At 38.1% G+C, this 24,369-nt stretch overlaps 1 protein-coding gene across 6 annotated transcripts in view; it reads right to left on the bottom strand.

Moving 5' to 3' along the window:
* Positions 1-24,369, bottom strand: part of RAPGEF2 (Rap guanine nucleotide exchange factor 2) — a 257,003-nt gene that overhangs the window by 135,176 nt on the left and 97,458 nt on the right. For all 6 annotated transcript variants that reach the window (XM_012508235.2, XM_030816277.1, XM_030816279.1 and 3 more), the window contains one exon: positions 13,200-13,283. In XM_012508235.2, the coding sequence (XP_012363689.2) occupies positions 13,200-13,283 (84 nt within the window). The remainder of the gene's footprint in view (positions 1-13,199; positions 13,284-24,369) is intronic.

Here is a 24,369-nt window from a genome sequence, read left to right as displayed (position 1 = left end):
TAAGATGAAAAGAGGTAAACAGAAATGGTCTCACGATTCTGAGTAATAACTAAATTATTATCTTGGACTATATCCATCATGGCAAGAAGAGAGGGAAACATAGATGTCTCTGATACATACACACTAGAGTATATACACGTTCATCCTAAAATATATCTGATTTAGCCTAATGAAATGGAATTTCTTAACTTGAGGTTTTTCTATGTGTAAAACTGAATTAAGTCTGCCTAATGACTGTTTTCTAAATTTACCCTAATGAACCATAAAATGATAATAATAATAAAACACAAGAATGTGTTTAACAAATTTTAACCATTACACTCATTTTTAAAACTATCTGAAAATGTTTAATTAATACCAAAGTTATCTTAAGGAAATTACACTTACATTCTAAGCAATTTCTAGTTATAACACATGAAAAGGTAAGCCATCAAGAAAAGATAAGGTTAAGATTATCTTGAAATATCTGACTCAAAAAAGTAGATAAAAGTATAACTAAGAAAATAGTGATTTAATGTTTGTGTAGCTCTCTAAATACATGAACATTCAATAGCAGAAATTCTATTTCCTACTTAATAGCAAAAATATGTAACCCCTATAAAGCCATAAGTAAATCTAAGACAATATTTTAAATATTTTGGACTCACAATTCAAAATACTAATTGGTAATAAAAAATAACTGCAGATCCTTTTAAAACCCACGTTGACATTTAAATTATTACATTTAAAAAAGCAATAATATAAATATCTAAGCTATTCCTTCACTTTATTATTTCAGCGAGTACTGTCAATTTACAATACATGGAAAAAATTAAGTGGGTACATAATACAGAATAAAGTCACCTTCTTTAACATTTCAAAATATGATTTTGTTGTCTTCAAATATATATATATAATTCAACTCATAATAAAAGGGTCCCTGAACTGTGATTAATTGGACATTTTTATCTTAATAATGACATTCCAATTTCCCAGAGTATAATTTCCTTCACATACCAATCCTTCTTTTAACCATATTCTTACTCTTTTATTTTCTGTTAGCAACCCCAATACAGACAGTACACTTTCTTAAACAAAAACAAATTTAGCTGCTATGTTATTTTAAGATACACCCTGAATTCACACAAGTGAAACAGTAACTCACACATCCCTCTGTCCCTTCTCCAAAAACAACCAGGGCACAGACAAGAGTTATGAGTTCCTTAGCACTTAGCAGTGGGTAACCAACTGAAACATTTTCCAGAGAAAAACAATACTGTGTTTCATTGACACAAACATCAGACTCTAAAATCTTTATGAAATATAGTATTATTTATTTCTTCAAGAGAAATATAAACATCACTGCAAACAGGACTTCTGGGATGAACTATCACACACTCATTTACAGCAAGGATCACAAACAATGCCCTAACTGAAGACTTGAAGCACCAGGTGACCTGTGGAACTCCATCAACTATACACACAAAAAATATGAGTCCTTGTCTTTACGGCTACTTACTGTGTTAAGACACTACCAATCCCAGTATTCCAAAGGCCACAGAAGCCTGCATTCATATGTACAGCACATCTGCGATGTTGTAGTTATAGCAACCAAATTCCCAACTTGATCCAGCAATTGAACCCTCTCTTTCTAGAGAACAGTTTTGCTCTGTGCATCAGGTATCACATCGGAATATGATGTACAAGAGAAAAGAGGGTTCTAAATGATGCTAAAAATCATGTTAGTGTTCTAGGATGAAGATATTTCATACTGAAGCAGAAAGTATGACTAATATCCGAAGGGGAATATTTTAATATATACCACTGTGACTGTTTACATATTTCAGTTTACTCCTTTAGAGATCTATCTTATTTTACATTTAAAGTAGAATATACTTAAAACTAGTGTAATTAAAGTTTCCCTTCAATATCATCAACTCTAGTTGAACCAAGTTGACATTTGTTTCATCATTTTCTTTGTCTTATTTGGAATTCTCTCCCAGCACTTCCTTAAAATCTTTAATATAAGCCTTTGCCTTATATATGTCACAGGAATACCAGGACTTGAGTCAACTTTCAGTAGGACAAACAGGAATTACACATGATATAAGAGCTAAAGGAGCGTGGCTAAGCTGATGTAGAATGTAAGCATAGGCAATTAATGCACTCTGAGAGTGAGGGGGAAAACTGAACAGCAGGTGTAACAGAGACCGTGGGTTCCCTGCTCCAATATCCATTTTCCTCTTTCTCCTTAGAAGGATATTTTTTTATATTATTATTTTTAGCTTTAGCAGGGCACATCACATTGCAGAGTAAAAGACTACAGGTCCCAGGATCCTGGGTGGCCTGAAGTAGCCACATGACTACTATTGTCCACATTCTGTACAATGAGATACAAATAGAAATGAATGACACTTCAAGGAATCTGTCTTGGATGGAAAAGGTAACTTTTCTGCTCTATTGCCTTTCCTCCTGCTTCTAGCTTTCAATGCAGACATGATGGCTGGGGTTCGGCAGCCATCTGTGCTACGAACTGACCCTGAAAATGCAAGCCACATGCTAGCACAAGTAGAGAAGAAGGGTGGAAGCCTGTAACCTTTCACCTTTGCAGCCACCACCAAACCATCCTGGACCATCCACTCCCAGGGTCCTTTTCTGTGAGAGAAAAATTGGGTCCTACTGTGTTGTTGCAATTGGTTTTTGCAACCAAAACTAATTACAACTAACACAGTAAGAAAACCAATATCCAGCAAACACCATTTGCCTTTTTTCCTCTTCTACACCCCTGCAAGGGTCAAACAATATCAATTTCTCATACGCTTTCCCCAGAGTCCTCCTTCCATTACCTTGCAACCTCATTCTTTTCCCTGGTTTTCTCCTCTGTATCAACCTGACATTAAATAAATTGTAGGCTACTGAAAAGTTATTTCTAAAAGGGAGTATGTTATCGTAATATTGTCAAACTTTTTAAAGTGATTTTTTAAAGGGCAAGTCAAAAATATAATCCTGACCCAACAGAATTCAGCAAACATTTATTAAATGCCTGCTGTGTCCTAGGCACTGGGGAAGCAAAGATGAATAATAGTCCACACCTTTGAAAATCTCACAGCTAGGTATGGATATGGAATGATTAATCCTGACAGGAATACAAGGGTAGACTTCCCAAAGAAATTCACAGAGTAGGGGGAAGGTGATAACAATGTGGTGGATATCCCAGACAGACAGAACAGCTTAGACAAAAGTATGTCCAGACCACAGCGATCAGTAACTGTAGAGCGTGTTGGAAGCAACACAAGCTGGAAGCACTTTGAGCTGCCCTGTGTGTCTCGCCAAGGAGTGTGGATTTATGTTTGGCAGCAGGAAATCATGGAATTCCCAAATCTACCAACTGACCTACATCTCGTATCCTAAGATTATAAAAGAGCATGAAGTGCTTTTGCTCTTTCAAAAGCTAACACCTCCCCGACCGCATCCCACCCCACTGTGGGAATTTCATCCACTTCTGCAAGTACCTCCCCTCTGTCCTGTATCATCTTTGTACCTCTCTCAACTGGATCATTTCCATCAACACACAAACACGTGCTAGTGTCTCCTAACTTTGAAGAAACAAACCCCTCTTGACTTTACAAGTCCAGGCCACCACCCTGCTCTACTTCACAATGAAATTTTTTTGATACGATGAAATTTTCTGTTTCACCAATTCTTCTTTCCCCACTGTCTCCTAAACCAGCTCTACCACTCCACTAACATTAGTCCTGTTAGGTCACACAGGACTCCCATGTTGCTAAATCCAAAGGTTATGTCTCTCATTATTGAATGTCCCTGCAGCACTAGACAAAGTGACCCTTCTCAAAACACTTTTTATCTCTTGGCTTTGATAGCACATGAGGAGGATCTCTCTTTTAGTTCAGCACCACATTCTAAGCAAGCATATAAGAAGCAATCAATAATATTTGTAGGACAAATAAGATAGAAGTATACGCATATCAAACATTGCAGGTGAGCAGTTTAGGACAGAAGTCAGGATAAAAGAGCTCATTAGTACGGACTAAGCACCAAGGTAAGGAATCTCTTGAAAAGACATGACTAATAACCTGGAGTAATGTCTGATTTTAGAAATCAGTTCTCATCATTTTTGCTCATAACTTTTAATAATCCTTTTGGTAAACAATTCTTCAAAGATAAAGTTATGGCCGGGAGCGGTGGCTCACGCCTGTAATCCCAGCACTTTGGGAGGCTGAGGCAGGCAGATCACGAGGTCAGGCGATCGAGACCACCCTGGCTAACACGGTGAAACCCCGTCTCTACTAAAAATACAAAAAATTATCCGGGTGTGGTGGCAGGTGCCTGTAGTCCCAGCTACTCGGGAGGCGGGGCTTGCAGTGAGCCGAGACCATACCACTGCATCCCAGCCTGGGCAACAGAGCAAAACTCCGTCTCAAAAAAAAAAAAAAAAAAAAAAAAAAAAGATAAAGTTGGGACACTATCCCTTGTAGTGATTAGGTTTTACACATTAATATCTTAAAAAGAACAATACATATACCGCCCATTCTTGATAAACTATCTACTTAATAATTACTTCATAGGTTAATGCTTTGTAAAACTAATACGGGTATGTCAGTTTTTTTATACTTGTGGCTGGATTAGGTGCAGGGTAAATAAGTGCAGAAGAGTTAGGGAACAGAGTCAAGTCCTAGAGGATGAACTGATACACATACACACAAACAAATATATATTTATGCACATGTGTATATTTTAACTCAGTTGTAGATTCAGTTATACATATATGCATAGATCAAATTGAACATTTTTAGGTTAAAATTGATGGCTCCCTGCCTAACCTAGTACTCTTATTAACTGGCCAATTAGAGGGCCCAATCACCTGCTTCTGCAAAAATAACATGATAATGAGTTGTACAAGACAAATCCTAAGGTAAGCAGCTCTTACACACTTAGTAGCCCTTACTAATTCTTCCATCATCTAACTTTAGGCCATTCCAAATATGAATTAAATAAAGTCTTATGGTTTTCCTTTTCAAGAAAACAACTTCTTTTTTTTTTAGATGGAATCTTGCTCTGTTGTCCAGGCTGGAATGCAGTGGCATGATCTCGGCTCACTGCAACCTTTGCCACCCGAGTTCAAGAGATTCTCATGCCTCATCCTCCCGAGTACCTGGGACTACAGACTTGTGCCACCAAGCCCAACTAATTTTGTTGTATTTTTAGTAAAGAAGGGGTTTCACCATGTTGGCCAGGCTGTTCTTGAACTCCTGACCTCAGGTGATCTGCCTGCCTCAGCCTCCCAAAGTGCTGGGATTAGAGGCACGAGCCATTGTGCCAGGCCAACGACTTCTAATAATGTTCTCTATAAAGAAACTGTCTAAAAAGCTTATGTATTACCTCATTTAATCCTATTACAAGTTAGTGATATTTTCCCACGGTAGGAGAAAAGGGTATATAAGACCAGTATACTACTTGTAAAACTCAATGAGGACAGTTTTAACATAATTGGTAGTTTTTCCTTTTTCCCCTCCATTCCTTCTCCAATCACCACCCTCCTACCATGCTTAATCTGCACTCCAGCTGTGATTTTTGCCAATACCTGAAAGTAAATCTTACGTGAATATACAACTTCCAGAACTCCATCCCTCACTTATCTTTATGCCTTTTGGATATGTTTAATGTCCAATAAAGTTACCCTTCTGCAACATAATTCACTAGTGAGTTATTTTTAAAATGCCATACTCCTTAAGGCGTCTCCAATTAAGTCATTGTATGACTTATAACAAATGTGTACTCTTTCAAGAATACGATTTGCTAATCCTATATAGCTCTTTACATGAAATAAGAAACACTTAAATTTCTCTTCACATACATATGAAAAAATGCTCAACATCAATAATTATGAGACAAATGCAAATCAAAGCCACAGTGAGATACCATCTCACACCAGTCAGAATGGCTATATTAAAATGTCAAAAAACAATAGATGCTGGCCAGGCTGTGGAGAAAAGCAAACACTTATACACTATTGGTGGGAATGTAAATTAGTTCAGACATTGTGGAGAACAGGTTGGAGATTTCTCAAAGAAATAAAAATAGAACTGCCATTTGACCCAGCCATCCCATTACTGGGTATATAACCAAAGGAAAAGAAATCATTCTACCAAAAAGAAACCTGCACTTGCACATTCATCTCAGCACTATTCACAATAGCAAAGACATGGAATCAACCCAGGTGCCCATCCGTGGCGGACTGGATAAAGACAACGTGGTACACGTACACCATGGAATGCTACATAGCCATAAAAAAGAATGGAATCATGTCTTATGCAGCAACATGGACGGAGCTGGAGGCCACAACACAGAAACAGAAAACCAAGTACCACGTGTTCTCACTTATAAGTGGGAGCTAAACATTAGGTACTCATGGACATAAACATGGCAACAACAAACACTGGGGACTACAAAAGTGAGGAGGAAGGAAGGGGGCAAGAATTGAAAAGCTACCTATTGTATACTTTGCTCACTATCTGGGTGATGGGTTCAATCAAACCCAAACCTCAGCATCAAGCAATATAGCCTTGTAACAAACCTGCATATGTACCCTAAATCTAAAATCAAAATCAAAATTAAAATAAATAATCCCACTTGAAAACAAACAAGTAAATTTGTCTTCAGTCTCTGCCACATATAGAACCACACTCATCCATTGTTTTACCTCCTTTCACTACTAAAAAAAAAAACTTGCAAGCTCTCAGAGCAATCACTTAACTTATCACGTAGCACCGGCAAGCAGAAAGTAGGCCTGCAATTTTTAAACTCAAGTAGCTCATTGTTTGTCATGTGAATCATAGTGAGAATAGTATTTCAGCCTCTCCAAACTGATTAGTTAAATGTCCTGTTTCTCCACTTATTCTCATTATAGCTGCCAGCTCTAATTTAAAATGTGATTATTAAGAGTACCACAGCACAATTTTAATTTTTAAATTATGGATACAGTTGGTATCAATGAAGGAGAAGCACTAATTGTAAATGGACACAGACAACGTGGTGCAAATACATGATATGCACATTTCTTTCAACCTTCTGCCAATGTTACCTGAGACCTAATTTACCAACAGTCCCGGCTTTCCAACCGAGTTATACAGCTTTGTAAAGTAGAGCTCTCATCAATGCCACTATTACCAATGCTTCTGTAACTATTTCACTCCCTAAACTACACTTGCATTCTAGATAAATTGATCTCATTCTTTTGCCCTCACTCAAGCTGTTGGCTATGTTTGAATTGTCCTCACTGAATCCTATCTCTGTGCCATCACTCATGTTCTTTATCATGTCCACATTTTCTTTCTGACCACTCTGCAACAATCTAAATTATAAACCCAGCTCAAAAAATGCCCCCTTAAGAGCCACCCTTGATGACCTTCCACATACATTAAAATACCCCTGTCTTTGAAATGATTTTGCATTCTGTATGGTCTTTGCCACGTCAATTTACACTGTACTACTTACTTGTTCAATGACACTGAGGGAATTTTTTCTATTTCCTATGCAACCGCCTCATCGCCCCAAGCAGATACTAAGTTACATGATGGCAGGGGTCGATCATCTTGCTTCTTTTGAATACTCTAGGATTCAGTGTAGAGACCACACAGTAGGAGTGTGGTCAATGCAAGTTTCAATTAATGTTTTAAAATGAGCAGAATAACCCATAGATAAGCATGGAAAGGGCCCTTGAAGCAAACCTCAATTTTGATGGCACTTCACAGTACAGCAGTTCCCACTGCCAGTACATTTTCAGTTATAGATAAAATTTCTTAATGCACTTGTAGTATAGATTATTTTGCCTACTAAGTCTGCTGCCCAAATAATCTGGTATTTCAGACCCTAGAGTCCATGCATCAGAAGCCTCCACTCTCTGTATAGTCTTTGTCCTAATCTCTCTGGTTTCCAGCCTTAATTACCAACCTCCTATTGGCATATTGGAAGTTCCCAGACTAATAGCTACCCTGGGGTTAATTTCCCTTCAACCTTACAGTCCCTACCTGGCCACCACATAAAAGAAAGTGAAGAGATTCCTCTCCAAATGCTCTATATAAAAGATATAAAAAGTTTTAAACTATCAGAGCAATAAAGATGTTGTTTATGATTAAATATGGTACACATGACTATTTTTATTAAAAGGCCCTTCCTTTGAGACTTCTATGATAAAACTGATTTTATTAAGAAAAGCAGATTAAGCATTTCAATAGCAGTGATTTTTTAAGACTGTGACCAACATAAAAAGAGTTTCTCTGTATAACAATGGTTTGTGTCTTAAATATCTAGCATAGGCCAGGTGCAGTGGCTCACGCCTGTAATCCCAGAACTTTGGGAGGTCAAGGTGGGAGGATCGCTTGAGGTCAGGAGTTTAAGACCAGCCTGTGCAACACAGCAGAACCCCATCTTTCCCTCCAAATATTTTTCAGATCAGCAGGGCATGCTGGTGTGTGCCTGTAGTTCCAGTCACTTGGGAGGCTGAGGAGACAGGATGCGTTAAGCCTAGGAGGTTGAGGCCACAGTGAGCTAAGATTGCGCCATTGCACTCAAGCCCAGATGACAGACTGAGACCCTGTCTCTTTAAAAACCAAACAAACAACAACAAAAAAAAACTGGCAGTGGCTCACACCTGTAATCCCAGCATTTTGGGAGGCCAAGGTGGGAGGATCACTTGAGTTCAGGAGTTCAAGAGCAGCCTGGCCAACAAGGTGAAACCTCGTCTCCACTAAAAATACAAAACTTTGCAGGATGTGGTAGTAGGCACCTGTAATACCAACTACTTGGGAGGCCGAGGCACGATAATTGCTTGAACGTGGAAGGCGGAGGCTGCAGTGAGCTGAGATCGTGCCACTACACTCCAGCCTGGATGACAGAGTAAGACTCCATAACCCTCTCCCCACAAAATAAAAATTGTATACTGTTTTTTCTCCTTTTGCAAATAGGTTTTTTAATGACTGATAAATTAGTAGAAAAAGGCTCTAACTCAATGAGTTAACATAAAACCTAGGTAAACTATCTCCTTCTTTAACAAATAACCTAAAGAGCTAGATACACATTTAGAAATACAGTCTGAACCTATCTTTAATAAATTCCTAGCCTTCTGGAAGTCAGCAGCCAAAAAATAATATATTGGCTCATTATCATAGTGTGACTTTATTAGGAAATAAGCTTCATCATTCATAGTATGGGGTAATTTTAGACAAAATTTTAAATTCCACAATTTCTATTACAATTTTTTAAATATACTGATTTAGGGTAATCAGGGGCAATGAAAATTGTCAATATTTTCCTATCCATTATGTACAATAGCATAAAGCAAAGGTACATTAGAAAACCGTTTCTAAATCTGCAACCTCGTAAGATAATCTTCATCTATTGCTTTCTAGCCCCACAGCTGTTGCAAATGATGCCTCTGAAAATATTATGTAGGAAAAACTCCTTCTTCTTACTACCCTCTGCCTGTCAATTATTTTAATAAATCAACCTACAATGACTATGGGTGTAATCAGCACCTCATAAAGTTATGCAGCACACAACCTTACAACAGAGTGTCCACAATTGCTTCACTCACAGATCTGAAAAAACACACCACAGTTTGCACTGTTCCTATATTCACCTATGGCAAATATTCTCTCTCACCCCATACACTCCATTCTTAAATTACCTTTGATAGCAATCTTCCATTGATACAAAGAAACTGAATTCATTTTAAATAAGACTTTTAAGAAAACAATAACTATAAATTGTACCTTGCTTCAATACAAACTGTAATTCAAATAAGAGTTTAGCTCTACCTGAAGGCAACAATATATGTAACAACATAAAATACATGGCATTACAGGCACTTGTATAAATATCAATGTTTCAAAACTTGACAAATTTCTAGTAGATTAAAAATAAAACTCACAAAAACAACATTCATAATCACGGAAACTGCTTGAAGTGGAGAAGAGTGAGCAAGCTGTCACTGACAGTCACATAGGAATTCATAAGCTCTACAAATCTTAACAAAGAACAATACTCATGTTCGAACAACCAAAGTAAAAATACATACCCAAACCACCCTCATCTATCTAGGAAGATTACAAAAACAAAAGAAAAAAATTAGAAAAAACACAAAATGCTGACTTAAACTTCAACTGAGGATTTCAATAAGGCTAATTAAATCTGGAAAACAAATGACAGATTTTCTGCCACATATATCATCCTGTTCACCGGATGAAATCACGTGTCAAAACAATTTCATAAGAATTCGTCAAAAATATAAAAATGTTGTTGAAGCTACTTGGGTACTTTCAAGGTGAATTACCCGTCAAAACGAGTTGGCACTTTCAAGAGAATGCTCAGTTGACTTATTATATACTGATAACCAATTTCCAGGCTTACATGATAAAAACATGGGGTGAAGAATCATCTGTAAACTAGTTGTTTTATGAAACTGGACTGTCAGTAATACCTAATCCATATAGAACCTCAATATTTTCTGGGAAGAGAAATATACTGAATCACTAACGCCAATCTTCAGCATAACACCATTAAACTCTTTCTCATTAAAACAATCTCAGTCCTATTCCTAAGGCAACATCCCCAAAGGAAACAAACAACTTGGACAGTGCAAATGTCAGCAGGTGTAACATGAAGGAATAACCTATATATAGTACTGGCTTGTCATTCCGTCGGAACCGCCATTCCCTCTTTCACTCTATTAAAGTACTAACTGGCAAGCACTTGACATCCAGCCAGAAAAAGAGTAACTTATGTCATCTTTTAAAATAATTAGACGTAGAGTCCAATGTGCTCAAGAAATAAGTCTGAACTGCAAGAACTCTTTTTTCTAGAATAGCAGTCTTCTGAACATTAAGTTCCCTTTCCAGAAGTTAGAACAAGCTGTTACTTGACTACTTGATAATGGCTGGTAGTCAAGGACGACCACTACTGGCTTCTTCACTGTTCTAGGGTTTCAGTCTTATGGATTTAGTTTGTACACAGACCCTGTATTAAGATGATGATAAAGTCACAATCAGTGTTCTTTTTAAGATATAAATTTCAAATTACATTTGCTACAGCATTATTTATAATAAAATGTATCCTTTAAAATTATTACCTAAATTGTGGAAAGTTCAAATAACTGAATGTTAAATAGGCATTAAAAGTTATAAAGAATAAATCTTTTTATGAAGAATTTTTAATATTATAAGGCAACACATATATTCTTTAACCAGAATAAGGAAGACATTAAATTGTATTTACAGCATGATCTTAAATACAAGCATATAAGTGTAGAGAAAAAATACTATTAAAGAATGATTATCTTGGATGAGAGGATTTCAGCTGATAATGTTTCTTCTCTTTATTTTTGAAAACGTATGTAGTAATTACTACTTTTATATTAAATTATAAGTAATTTTTAAAATATGCCAATGCTTAAATACTATTTGCCAGCACCTTCTTTTAAGTTCAGAAATAGAGTCAGACAGAACCTCCAAAAAGGGACCAAACAGCAGGTCCTGAGTCGGAAGGAGTGGAAGAGCTTTACGATTCCAATGGAGACATTCCTGCAGAAAACAGAATTCCTAGAATTATCGAAGCTGGCTCACAGGGTCACTCTAGGCTTTCTAGGCAGATTTCCAGGAGGTACAACCACCCTCCATCCTGTATTACCATCATTTCCTCATTCATAAAATACAGGTAATAACTGTACCCACTTCAAAGGAGAGTTATGGAATTATTTAATATATACAAAACATTTAAAATGGTGCCTGGTAAATGGAAAATACTGTACAAGCTTAGCTATTTTGTCATCATTCTTTTATTACTATTATTTTTACTACTACAATTATTACTATCTCTATTACTACTACCACCACCACCAATGCTAGCATCATTTCTAAGACTATTGCTACTACAGGAACAAGCAGGCAATAGGGCTTCCCTCCCTCATGTGACCATTTTCCAAAGAGACTATGTTTGCCAATTTGACCTCAAAGAAGTAGAAGGGCAAAGAGGCAGGAGAATCGCACCCGAGATTATTTTTAATTAGATGCAACGTGCCTCTGGCACTCCTTCACTAGCATTCTGGCCACCAAAAGCCCATTATACTTGCGTCAGCTACCACACCCAGGCTGATCTTTCTCTACAGTGTAAAATTACCTCTCCTTGTTTCAGACTCTAACCTTTTATAAAAATTTGTTCACATCTTTCAAATAGATTCTTAATATGACCCTGACCCATTCAGAATTTTTATCAACAAGACATTTGAATATTTTTATAGAAGAGCTAAGTGACAGAAAGGGGCAATCCCTGTACTTTAGTCAATTCAAATAAAATATTTATTTAGTAATTTAAAATAAAAATACTTAAAATTTTAAAACCTTTAGTAAAAATTATTTACTTGTGAAAGTACATAGAAACATAACTACTGAAACTCAGTAGCTGACACCCTTGGGGAACCTGAATCTAGTCAATCATGTATGTAACAGATGAGCCCTAACCCTTTCTGGCCACAGCTGGTTGGAACAGAGGAATACATCCGCCCCAACCCAGGCCAGTCAGATTGTATCCTGAGGAATCTAAAAACAAGACCAGCACTGCAGTCAAACAATGTAAACATTAGGGACATAAGGCCGTAAGTGAGTAGTCAGCACATACAAGCCAAAGACACAGGGAGAAGGGAATTAACAGCCTTACAGAGCAGGTAGCCAATCCACAGACAAATGCAAAAATGAAAGGCCATATGGTCTTGAGAAGCAAAAAATGTCAATCAAAGTCCCTGGCTTTCCATTTCTAGTCCCATGTGGTCTTAATGAACTTTCTCTGCCTCTCTTTAGATGTTTATGAGACTGCCGCTATACTCTTTAAGTTAGTCCCCCTTTATCTAAGCTATCTTGAGCTGATTTTATTCCCTAGGAGCAAATGTGCCCTCAACACAGCTGACATGATCATGTAACAAATACACATGTCATCAGCACATTTTCTGTTCTTGGCCTTTGTTAAAGAGATTGGAAAGTATATACAAAACAAAGGTATTTCTTAAAGATTCATGCATCAACACCCCAAAGTACTGTCTTGCTTTGCATCAGCAGAAGAGGACACAGGAAGAGAAAAGAATTTTAGAACTCAATTCTGCAAAAGCATTTCAAGCTTCATGGATAATCTATTATAGAATGTCTATAGGATACCTGCTTCTTGGAAGAAACATGGATTCCTTGATGAACACGGAACCAGAAAGAAGGATATACCAGCAGGTCCCAATATCATCGGGGCTGAAAAGAAAAGGTAACAGAATCAGACAAAAAAATTAAAATATATAGCACGAAGTGCAGCACCCATATTACTTTTAAAATAATAAAGAATAGCATAAAACACATTCATAAAAATACCATTATTCAACTACTGAAATCGTTTTTACAAATTACTTTATATCCCTGAAATACACAAAATATATTTATTAGTATATTTAAATGTTTCAAATGTTCTTTAGACCTATAGCACCTACCATTCTAAGTTTTTTTACTTTTTTTGAACATGAAATACTTTCACTTGCTTCATAAAATGAAAAAATACCCAGAGCTATCAGTGAAACTTACTATTTCTAATCATTTTCCCTGTCTAGCAAGTTCTCACATTTCTCCACTATTTCTTTGGTATTCTTTTAGAATTTCTTTATGTATACACACAAAATAATGGACATATATTCTTATCCCTCCCACCATCTTTTTCTTTGTTACAGAAAAGACAGCACACTCTACACAGTTCTTTTCTTTTGCGATAACTCTTAGAGACCTTTTCATCAAGATAGCTTTCTTGAGCATTCTTTTTACTGCTGTAAAGCATTCCTTTCCATTGTATGGATGTGCCATATTTGACTTAAGCAACCCCCTACTGATAGTCATTTCCCATTGTTTTCAATATTATACAATTATACAAAAACAAATAAAAACTGCAATAGTAATTTCGTACATACAGTAGGAGCTGGAAGAAGGGCAACTGTCGGGTCTAGGAGCACATACATAGTAATCTTGTTAAGTATTGTCAAACTGTCCTCCACAGGTATTTAGCGATTTATATGCCTACCTACTTCCCCACAACCTTACTAATACAGTTTGTTATAATTTAACAAATATTGACAAATTTTATGTGGAAGGCTTTTCTGGATGTTTAGGATATGTCAGGGAACAACAACAAAAAGATCCCTGCCCTCATGGAGATTACATTCAAGTCTCATAGAGAAGACATTTGAGCAAAGGAGGTGAGTTAGCCACGTGGATCCTGAAGGGAGCAGCATTCCAGGCAACAGGCAGGGAGGATCAGAAGTGTGAGTGCAAAGGCCATGGGCTGCCACCGCCTCGCAAGGTCAGGGTGACTTTAGTGCTTTTGGATGTTTTGCCAATCGGCTTGGTGAGAATGATATCTCAGTTTGTTTTTCATTTGTTTTTCTTATAAGACCATCTTTTTTAAGTTCATGAGTCGTTTCTATTTCTTTTTTGTAAAATCACTTCATAACTTTTAACTAAGTTTCTAATTAATTACTCTAAGTCTCTAATTAATTGTGAGGGTTTTTTTGTTTTTTGGCTGGGCGCGGTGGCTCACACCTATAATCTCAGCACTTTGGGAGGCTGAGGCAGGCGGATCACCTGAGGTCAGGAGTTCAAGACCAGCCTGGCCAACATGGTGAAACCCCGTCTCTACTAAAAATACAAAAAAATTAGCCAGGGTGGTGGCTCATGCCTGTAATCCCAGCTACTTGGGAGGCTGAGGCAGGAGAATCGCTTGAACCCGGGAGGCGGAAGGTGCAGTGAGCTGAGATTGTGCTACTGCACTCCAGCCTGGGTGACATGGCAAGAGACTGTCTCAAAAACAAAACAAAAAAAAAAAAGTGAGGTTTTCTTTTTCCTAGGGGTACTTCATAAAAATTGGCCTTCTGAAAACATGAGCTGTGAATATCTTTTCTCCCAGTTTGCTGCTTACCCTTGGACTTGGTTTATGGTGCTCTCTGCCATGAGTAAGTTATTTTATCATATATAGTCAATTGCATCAAATTTATTAGGGCATAAACTCAGCTACTATTAAAACAAAAATCTAAATATAGCAATGGCATAACATAACCAAGGAGGAAGTTCATTTCTCTCTCATACACAAAATAGTCTGAACACGGGAAGTCCAAGACTGATAAGATGTTTCCACGATATTGGGAAGCCACACTTTCTATTTTGTGGTTCAGCCATCCTCAACCCATGGCTTCCATCTCATATTCTAGGATGACAGGTCCAAATCTCATCCACTACATCCACGCTTCAGCCAGTGGGAGGAGTAGAAACGGAGCACAGAGCACACCCCATTTCTTTCAAGAGTACATCATGGACGCTGCACACTATGGTCCTCTCAGATCCCCATGAACCATATGCACGTTGCAAGGGAGTCTTCAGCAATTTCTGCCAAGTCCTTGTTTTGTTTGGTTTCTGTATTGTGACATTAAAAAGTTTTTAGAAGACACTAAATTCTATTTACAACTGTGAATAATTACATTACTTAATAATGTCAATCACTATCGCCTAATCATTTTCACTGTGCTATCTGCTTCCAAAGTGAATCAACAGTGGAACATCTTTCCCCCCAAGTCCATTCTTCACCAAATTCATGACTACTTAGCTCAACAGCAATGCCTCAAGAAAACATAAAGGAAAAGCATCGTCAAAGAGTTCAGTTTGAATGCAGAACCATAAAAATAAAAAGATTTCTCAAGTGAAAATGCAAAGTACTTCAAAGAGTAATTCATATTTTTGTCTCCTCAGTTTTTAATCATTAGCTCTTGCAACCAGCAATCATTCGTCTGGTTTGTGAAAAAAACTTATTTGTCTTTATTAATATGACAGCATTATTCTCAAATTTTGAATTATGCCAAGTAAAACTGTTATTCCAGACTCAAAACTAGTTTAATAATTTTTAAATAACAAATGGTGAAACACTAAAACAGAAAGCGGGCAAAAAATACTCTGTAAACTTTTTAAAATCTGTTTTTACACTGTTCCGTTTATCACAAAAAAGGTTAGCCCAAGGAAATAAAATCTAGAAAAATAGGAAATTACGGTAGATCGCCACTTCCTAACTATGTGGCCTCGGGCAAGTTACTAGAGCTGCTGCAAGGATTAAATGAACAGTTCGTGATCATTAAATGCAAATAATTATTCAGTGACAACTAATAGAGTTAACATGTTAGAAAGTACAATAAATGACACCATGATCTAGATTATCTGTGACAGAGAGAAATAACAAACATTAGCTGGCTTTTCAATTATTTCATGTCTGTCAACTCTGAAGGCAAAAATAATATGGACAAATTAAGTACAAGGCTTACAAACTCAGCTCTCCTGGCACTGATAATAAAACACACTTGAAGTGAAAGGCAACCAATGTTCAAAGTCGGTAAAATACTGCGGCAGTGAATGCTCTAGCATTCTTAACAACCATCGATTAGCCTATATTTAGGGTTGACTCTTTATATCAGGAAATCCATGGGAAAGATTTGAGGATGTGAAGGTAAGTGGTAATCTCTACCACTTATTACAATTTTGTTTATCTGATAGGCTGTTTCTCTACATTCCCCAAAGAATCCAAAGTTAACTTGCAAAAGTTGTATTTGCTTTAGTAGGCATTTCCAGTGAATGACCATTCAATCAACATTTATTAAATTCAGTAAGCATTTCCCACATGCCAGGCCACATATGATAAGCAAAATTTCTTTGAGTTATCTCTTCTAAGGATTCAGATTTTGGAAAAGTAAGTTAATTAAAAGTAAGAATACAGAGTTAAGAAATGTAGGAATACAAAAAACAGTGAGTCTTATTTTACAGATGTTCTGGAAATAGTTGTAAGGTAGAAAAACCCCTCTCCTCTCCTCCTATCCATCCTCCATAGAATTCATGTTTAGTTCCTGTTATGAAAATTCCTTGCTGTGAGGTGTCAGCATGAAAATCTGTTTTATTTAGTCTTACTAGTCTAGAAAATTCCCCTTACTTTATTAGAAAGCACTGAACTAACCATGCTTACTCTTTTCACTTACAATCACGCCTCAGGCAGGCAGAGTTTCCGTGTGGGGTACAACGTGCTTCCCTTCAAGGTCTGCAAACACTTCCTTTCCACACTGCAGCTGTTACTGGAGGGTTTTTACATGTGTATGCAAAAATGGGAAAGTGACTTTTTTTTTAAGAAAAATGAAACTGAAATTATGAAAATAGTACTTAGTAGTAGCAGCAGTAAATTGTTCAGTACTTAAAGGATATGCAAATTGAGACCTCACTTCCAGGCCATGAAGCTGGTTAGGAGAAGACTGACAATAATAATAATAGTACAGACGGTGCCCAACTTCCAATGGTCTGACAAGCTGTTTCGTCTTTACGACACACTCAACTTCCAGTACCACAACGATTCTGCTTTTCATTTTCAGTAGAATATCCAATAAATTACATGAGGTACTCAACAGTTTGTTATAAAATAGGCTTTGTGTTAAAAGATCCTGCGCAGCCGGGCGCGGTGGCTCATGCCTGTAATCCCAGCACTTTGGAAGGCCGAGGCGGGTGGATCACGAGGTCAGGAGATCAAGACCATCCTGGTTAACACGGTGAAACCCCGTCTCTACTAAAAATGCAAAAAAAATTAGCCGGGCATGGTGGCGGTGCCAGTAGTCCCAGCTACTCGGGAGGCTGAGGCAGGAGAATGCCGTGAACCCGGGAGGCGGAGCTTGCAGTGAGGCCGAGATCGCACCACTGCACTCCAGCCTGGGCGACAGAGCAAGACTCCGTCTCAAAAAAAAAAAAAAAAAAAAAAAAATCCTGCCCAACTGTAGGCTAATGTAAGTGTTCTGAGCGTGTTTATGGTAGCCTAAGTATATGTGTCGGTTCTCACACTGCTATAAAGAACTACCCGGGACTGGTAACTTGAGAAGAGGTTTAACTGGCTCACAGTTCCACAGGCTGTACAGGAAGCATGACTGGGGAGACCTCAGGAAACTTACAATCTGGGGGAAGGCGAAGGGGAAGCAAATATGTCTTACCATGGTGGAGCAGAAAAGAGAGCAAAGAGGGAAGTGCTACACACGTTTAAACCACCAGATCTCATGAGTACTCATCCACTATCATGAGAACAGCACAGGGGAAATCTGCCCCCATGATCCAATCACCTCCCACCAGGTCCTTCCCGCAACGGGACAACAATTTGACATGAGATTTGGGTGGGGACATAGAGCCAAACCATGTCATTAGGCTAAGCAGTGATGTTCAGTAGGCTCGGTACATTAACTGCATTTTGACTCAGGACATTTTCAACATATAGTGGGTTTATTGGGATGTAACCACATTGTAAGACAAGAAGTAAGTGTAGTGGTAATAATAATAATAAATACCTAAGACTAACACTGAGATTCTATTCTATCCATTAGTTCTCACGCCCTGATGTGCAAATGAATCACCTAAGATGTTAATTTAAAATGCATCTATCCCACCCAATTCCCCGGTTTCTGATCATTAGATAGGAGATCCATCAAAGTGACTTTTAAACAAATATCCTGGATGTTTCTTACATATGGGGCTGGCCAACTCTGAAAAACTTTCAGAAAAATGGTCTCGATATGAAGTCTCAAGAGGAACAAACGGCAGGAAAAAAAAGTACAACTCTATTAATATCCATGCAACTAGGTACATGCATTGTATTAATCAGTGTTATTTTAATTTTTCCTCAAATATTTTTTTTTAATTATGAGCAAAGGAGCCCCTTCAAGTGTTGCTGAAATGCGAAAGCTTAATCCTGAAAGAACCCTGACTGAGGATTTCCAAATAACCTGACAATACCAGTACTGGGCAAAAAAGAGAAATCTGAAGACTAAAAAGGTTCGTATAGGAAAGCAGTACTTGCGAGTCCCTCTAATCAGGGGAATTCATGCTTACAGAAGACCTAATCCTTCTTAGAATCTCAGAATTTGACCACAGGATCTTGAGCTAGGAACCACAATGGACAACTGATTTGATTTCAATACATCTCATCCTACAATGGACAAAACGGAAGTCACAAAAGCCCTGGTTTATAATGAGAAACTCTAAAAGGCTCCTGTTTCTGTTTTTCATCAACAGGAAGGAAATTAACGAAGCCAAACAAAACCAAATACAGACCATTATAAAATGATCAGTTCACCTTCCAGTGTAAACAGATAGAAAGCCTCTGGGGCAATCAGAACAGTATGATCCCCGCTGAGCATTATCCCAAGTCTAAACGAAGAATAATGGGCATGAGGGAAATACTTGATCTGACCCCCTCACCTCTCCCGCCTTCCTTCCTACTACCCCTCAACATAACCTGCTGCTCCTGACTGGCTGCTTTCCTTCTGTTCTTTCCAACTCTGCCATGCTGTTCAAGATGTTTACCTCTCTCTATCTATCCTCTACATCCCACTGTACCTTAAGAGATGGCTCAAAAACTACTACTTTAAGAAAATCTTCTCACTCACAGTTTTCCAAACTCTAAAATACTTAGCCCATCTAATTTCATTGTTTTATGTTTTCTGAAATGATTTCTTATTCCTGAGCATCTTCTTCCAACTACAATGAACTTCCTTTCAAGGCAGGAACTGTGCATCATGCCTAGTAGAAGCTGGGAAACATTTCAGTGATCATTTGCTCAGGTAAATCGGATCAGATGACATCCTTCTGAGGAACCCCATGGTTCTTCACAGAAGAAGGTCCAAACCCCCTGGCAGAGCCCATGAAGGAAGCAGGAAAAGGCTGTGCAAAGAGCGCAGGTTCTAGAGTACAGATTCCTTCTTCCACACTAGCCACGTGATCCTGGTAAAGTCAAATTCTGAGATTCTAGTTCCTCAACTGCAAAATGGAAGACATTGATGCCTTCTTCACAGAGCTCCTTTTATTTAATGAAACAATATGTATGCAGTACCTTGCATGACAGGTACAAAAAATACTAGTTCTCTTCATCTCCTTTCCTCTCTTACGATCGTCTCTTAAAGGACCAACCTACAGCTTTGCTTTCTGCTCCCAACCCCAACATTCTTTATGCTGCAAACTTCATCCTGTTCGGCCACGCCACACATTTTTTTTCCACCTATGCCACAAAGGTTTTGAACAAACCTGCAGTCTAGCTTCTAAATAGTATATTTTATCTTGTAAATTTATTACTCATCCTTCTAGTTCCAGGTTAACTATCACCTCCTCTGAGAAGTGTTTTGATATATTCCAAGGAAAGTGAGTCACTTTCTTCCAGCTTCCCAGTGCCCTGTGTACATGCTCACATGAAGCAGGTGCCAGAGCGTCATAATTATTCACATCAGGAGTTTCTCCTCAGTAGTTTTTAAACTACTCTCTTAAGTACCCCCAATATATACACTATATAATGCTTGATTGGCACTCAGATATTTTCTTAATAAGTAAATTAATGAACTGAATAGACAGGAACCCAGGTAAGGTATTAAAGTGCTTGAAAGTCAAAGATGTAAACTTCAGTTTACCAGTAAATGGAAAAATGGAGCCAGGATCTAAGAGCCTCCTTGGCAATATCCTAGAGATCCACAAGGTGGCACTCTCTCCATGGGAAAGAGCTGTGTGTGCCGCTCCACATTCTCATTTAAGGAGGCGGCCAGTAAATGCAAGCGATTTAAGTTGAAGTTGACAAGGGAACTGAAAGAACTTGATCTGACCCCCTCACCTCTCCCGCCTTCCTTCCTACTACCCCTCAACATAACCTGCTGCTCCTGACTGGCTGCTTTCCTTCTGTTCTTTCCAACTCTGCCATGCTGTTCAAGATGTTTACCTCTCTCTATCTATCCTCTACATCCCACTGTACCTTAAGAGATGGCTCAAAAACTACTACTTTAAGAAAATCTTCTCACTCACAGTTTTCCAAACTCTAAAATACTTAGCCCATCTAATTTCATTGTTTTATGTTTTCTGAAATGATTTCTTATTCCTGAGCATCTTCTTCCAACTACAATGAACTTCCTTTCAAGGCAGGAACTGTGCATCATGCAGTCTAGCTTCTAAATAGTATATTTTATCTTGTAAATTTATTACTCATCCTTCTAGTTCCAGGTTAACTATCACCTCCTCTGAGAAGTGTTTTGGTATATTCCAAGGAAAGTGAGTCACTTTCTTCCAGTCTCTATCGTAACCCTTTGCTACTACAGCTTAGTAGTCCAAAGGAAACTGATTAAATCAGCAAAGACAATTATTAGAGGGCAAGAAAATAACTGTGAAAATGCTACTTCATTCAGCTGTTAATACAATGTGAAAACTTAAGTGAGGCCCAGTCAGCCAAAAAGGTTGCTCATGGAGGCCAGGCACAGTGGCTCACGCCTGTAATCCCAGCACTTTAGGAGGCAGAGGCAGGTGGATCACCTGAGGTCAGGAGTTTGAGTTCTACCTGGCCAACATGGTGAAACCCCGTCTCTACTAAAAATACAAAACTTAGCCAGGCATGGTGGCAGGCGCCTGTAGTCCCAACTACTCGGGAGGCTGAGGCAAGAAAATCGCCTCCCAGGAGGCAGAGGTTGCAGTGGGCCAAGATCGTGCCACTGCACTCCAGCCTGGGCAGCAAGAGCAAAACTCCGCCAAAAAAAACGAAGAAAGAAAGAAAAGCCAAGGGGGACTGACAAGGAGAGAGAAGAGAGTTGAAACAAAACAGAGTGGCAGGTGTTGCGGAAGTGGCTGTGGGCAAAGGATGCTGCTCCTAGAAGACCATCGGCTCAAAACAAGACTCCCAACAGCCACAAACATGGCCATCTAAGTTTTGGGGGGTTTTCAGGAGTGGAGGAGCAATAAACAGAAACAGAAAGAATGGTGCCCATGCAAAATCTAAGCAAACTGGAACTAGAAGTCAGTGCTTTCCTAGATGATCCTGACAAAATATGAAACAAGGAGGGTGTATGGGCTACAAGAAGAGACTCCTCCCACTTTAGCAGAGCAAGTGCAATATGGCCAAGCCTGAAGCGGCCCAGGGGAGTGAGGAAGCTCCTCTGAATGCTTCATATGGGCAGCATTAACAAGGTCATTAAAACAGAGAAGCAAAAAGATGGCGATTGCTTTGTGAGTAAGAATAGGCAAAATGTCCAGAAATAGTGGCTGAGCTGAGCACACAACACAGCTATCTGAGACAGGTTCGGCACAACTGAGAACCACATATAGCATCAGATACCAATTTTGGTGCTATTTTAGAAAGGTCACTTTATACTATCCAGGATGTAATACCACACAGTATCACATTCAAAGGACAAAGCTGTTGGCATCTCGAGAAAAGGAGACAGGAATCATTATCAAGGGCTACTGATCCCATGCCTATAAAACAAGAAAGTGAAATAAAATGAAGACTAACAAAGGTTCCAGTAACTACGTGGGGACCACAAGGAACTCCAGAGGGCCAGCCACCTGTGACCAAAAAATAGAAAAACACCTTTATTTTCCTGTATCTGCTGTCTCACCAACACCCTCCAACCAAAAGACAAAGGGACAACTTCCCAAGCTTCTCCCTCTTCACAACCTATCATCACATTCTGCGGGTTCCCCTCCCAAGTCTCTATCGTAACCCTTTGCTACAGTTCAGGGTCCCATTTCTGCTCACCTACACTGCTGTTATTACAGACTTCTGGCCAGCTTAGACTTGCGCTCTCAAATATACGATTATGCCAAAAAACCACAGTGAAAATTACTTATTTACAACAAATTATCCTCTATCCTTTTATAGGCGTCCGGCAGACAGCTGAGATCAGAGGTTTTCAATGTCAAGAGCCCTTGGGATTTCAAGGCATCCAAACCTCTTTCAACCATAATAGCTACTGTTGTTGGGTTGAACAGGATTTTCTATGAACAAAGTGTTCTACGGCTTCAAAAAAATAAGTTCTAACAATGGCCACCTTCCAATAGACAGATGGCTTTCCAGATACACAATAATTTTAATCTTTTTCACAAATACATCATTTCTGTTACTGTATTTATTACCGTTTAAAAATTTGTATATTTTTACTCCTCTGATGGAGCTCTGAGTTATAAGCTGATAAAGTCTTCATTATTTATTTTTGTACAGCCAAATGGCACAAAGCAAGCTCACTAGATAAACTAATGCAACACAGCACAGTAAACAACCCTAACAATGATATCAAGCCAAAAGAAATATAAAGTGCATGTACTAAAACATGAAGTATACGCCAAATTTTAGAAGGAGCCCTAACAAGAGTTAAGGGCTTTGGTATTTATATTTTCCACTGTTGGAATACTGATATTTTATTATAAAATTATATTATTCATAATACTGAGTTATATGTAAATGTATCAATTATATGTAAATTCCCACAATAAGAAAACAAATGACATTTTTAAAGTAGAGGGTAATTTTTATTCTATTTCTTAAAAGTTCTAAATTGTGAGGAAATTACTTTATTTATAATTAAAAACTCTGAAGAAAGAAAACACCATTTTAAGATTTTCAAAAAAATCCTCATTTTCCAAACAATAGCAGTTCATTTACAAGGAATTGCAACCAACAAAACAGGAAAAGTTGGTAAGATCAATAAGAACTCTGAAAACTGATGAAAATATTAAAGACATTTTATCTTTATACTGAAAATACAGGGGACACAGCAGATATCCTTTTTTTTTTAACTAGCAAACAATGTAAACTACTAAAGAACCAATAAAGCCAGATATTCTATAGGCTCATTAATGTTATCATTTTCTTCATTATTTATTATTTTTATTATTGTTTTTGAGACAAAGTCTCACTGTCGCCCAGGCCAGAGTGCGGTGGTGCACTCTTGGCTCACTGCAACCTCCGCCTCCCAGGCTCAAGTGACCTTCCCACCTCAGCCTCCTGAGTAATGCTGGGACCACAGAGGTGCACCACCGCACTGGCTAATTTTTGTATTTTTTTAGAGATGGGGTCATGCCATTTTGTCCAGGCTGGTCTCAAACTCCTGGGCTCAAGCGATCCACCCACCTCAGCCTCCCAACGTGCTGGAATTACAGGCATGAGCCACTGTGCCTGGCACAATCTTAAATTTATGAAATTCATTTTTAACATGAAAGGAAGGAGTGAAACACTGGGAGTTATGAAGCTATTCAATAAATGATAAATGAAAAGGAAAACACCAGTACAAACTATATATATATAGAGAGAGATTACATCAAATCGATGAGTCAGCTATACTGAGGGTAAATAAATAGATCCAAGGGCTCAAGAAACAATTTATCACATTTAAAAGAATCTGAAATTTTGACTCTTTTGGAAACTACTAATGGGTTACGAAATTAATTTACAAATGTGTCTTGTAGATTCATATGCTGCAATTTTATCTTCACAAGA

Source organism: Nomascus leucogenys, chromosome 7b (genome assembly GCF_006542625.1).
Source record: "Nomascus leucogenys isolate Asia chromosome 7b, Asia_NLE_v1, whole genome shotgun sequence".
NCBI classification, from domain to species: Eukaryota; Metazoa; Chordata; class Mammalia; order Primates; family Hylobatidae; genus Nomascus; species Nomascus leucogenys.
Note: the sequence above shows the minus strand (reverse complement) of the source record. Positions and strands in the feature narration are given on the sequence as shown.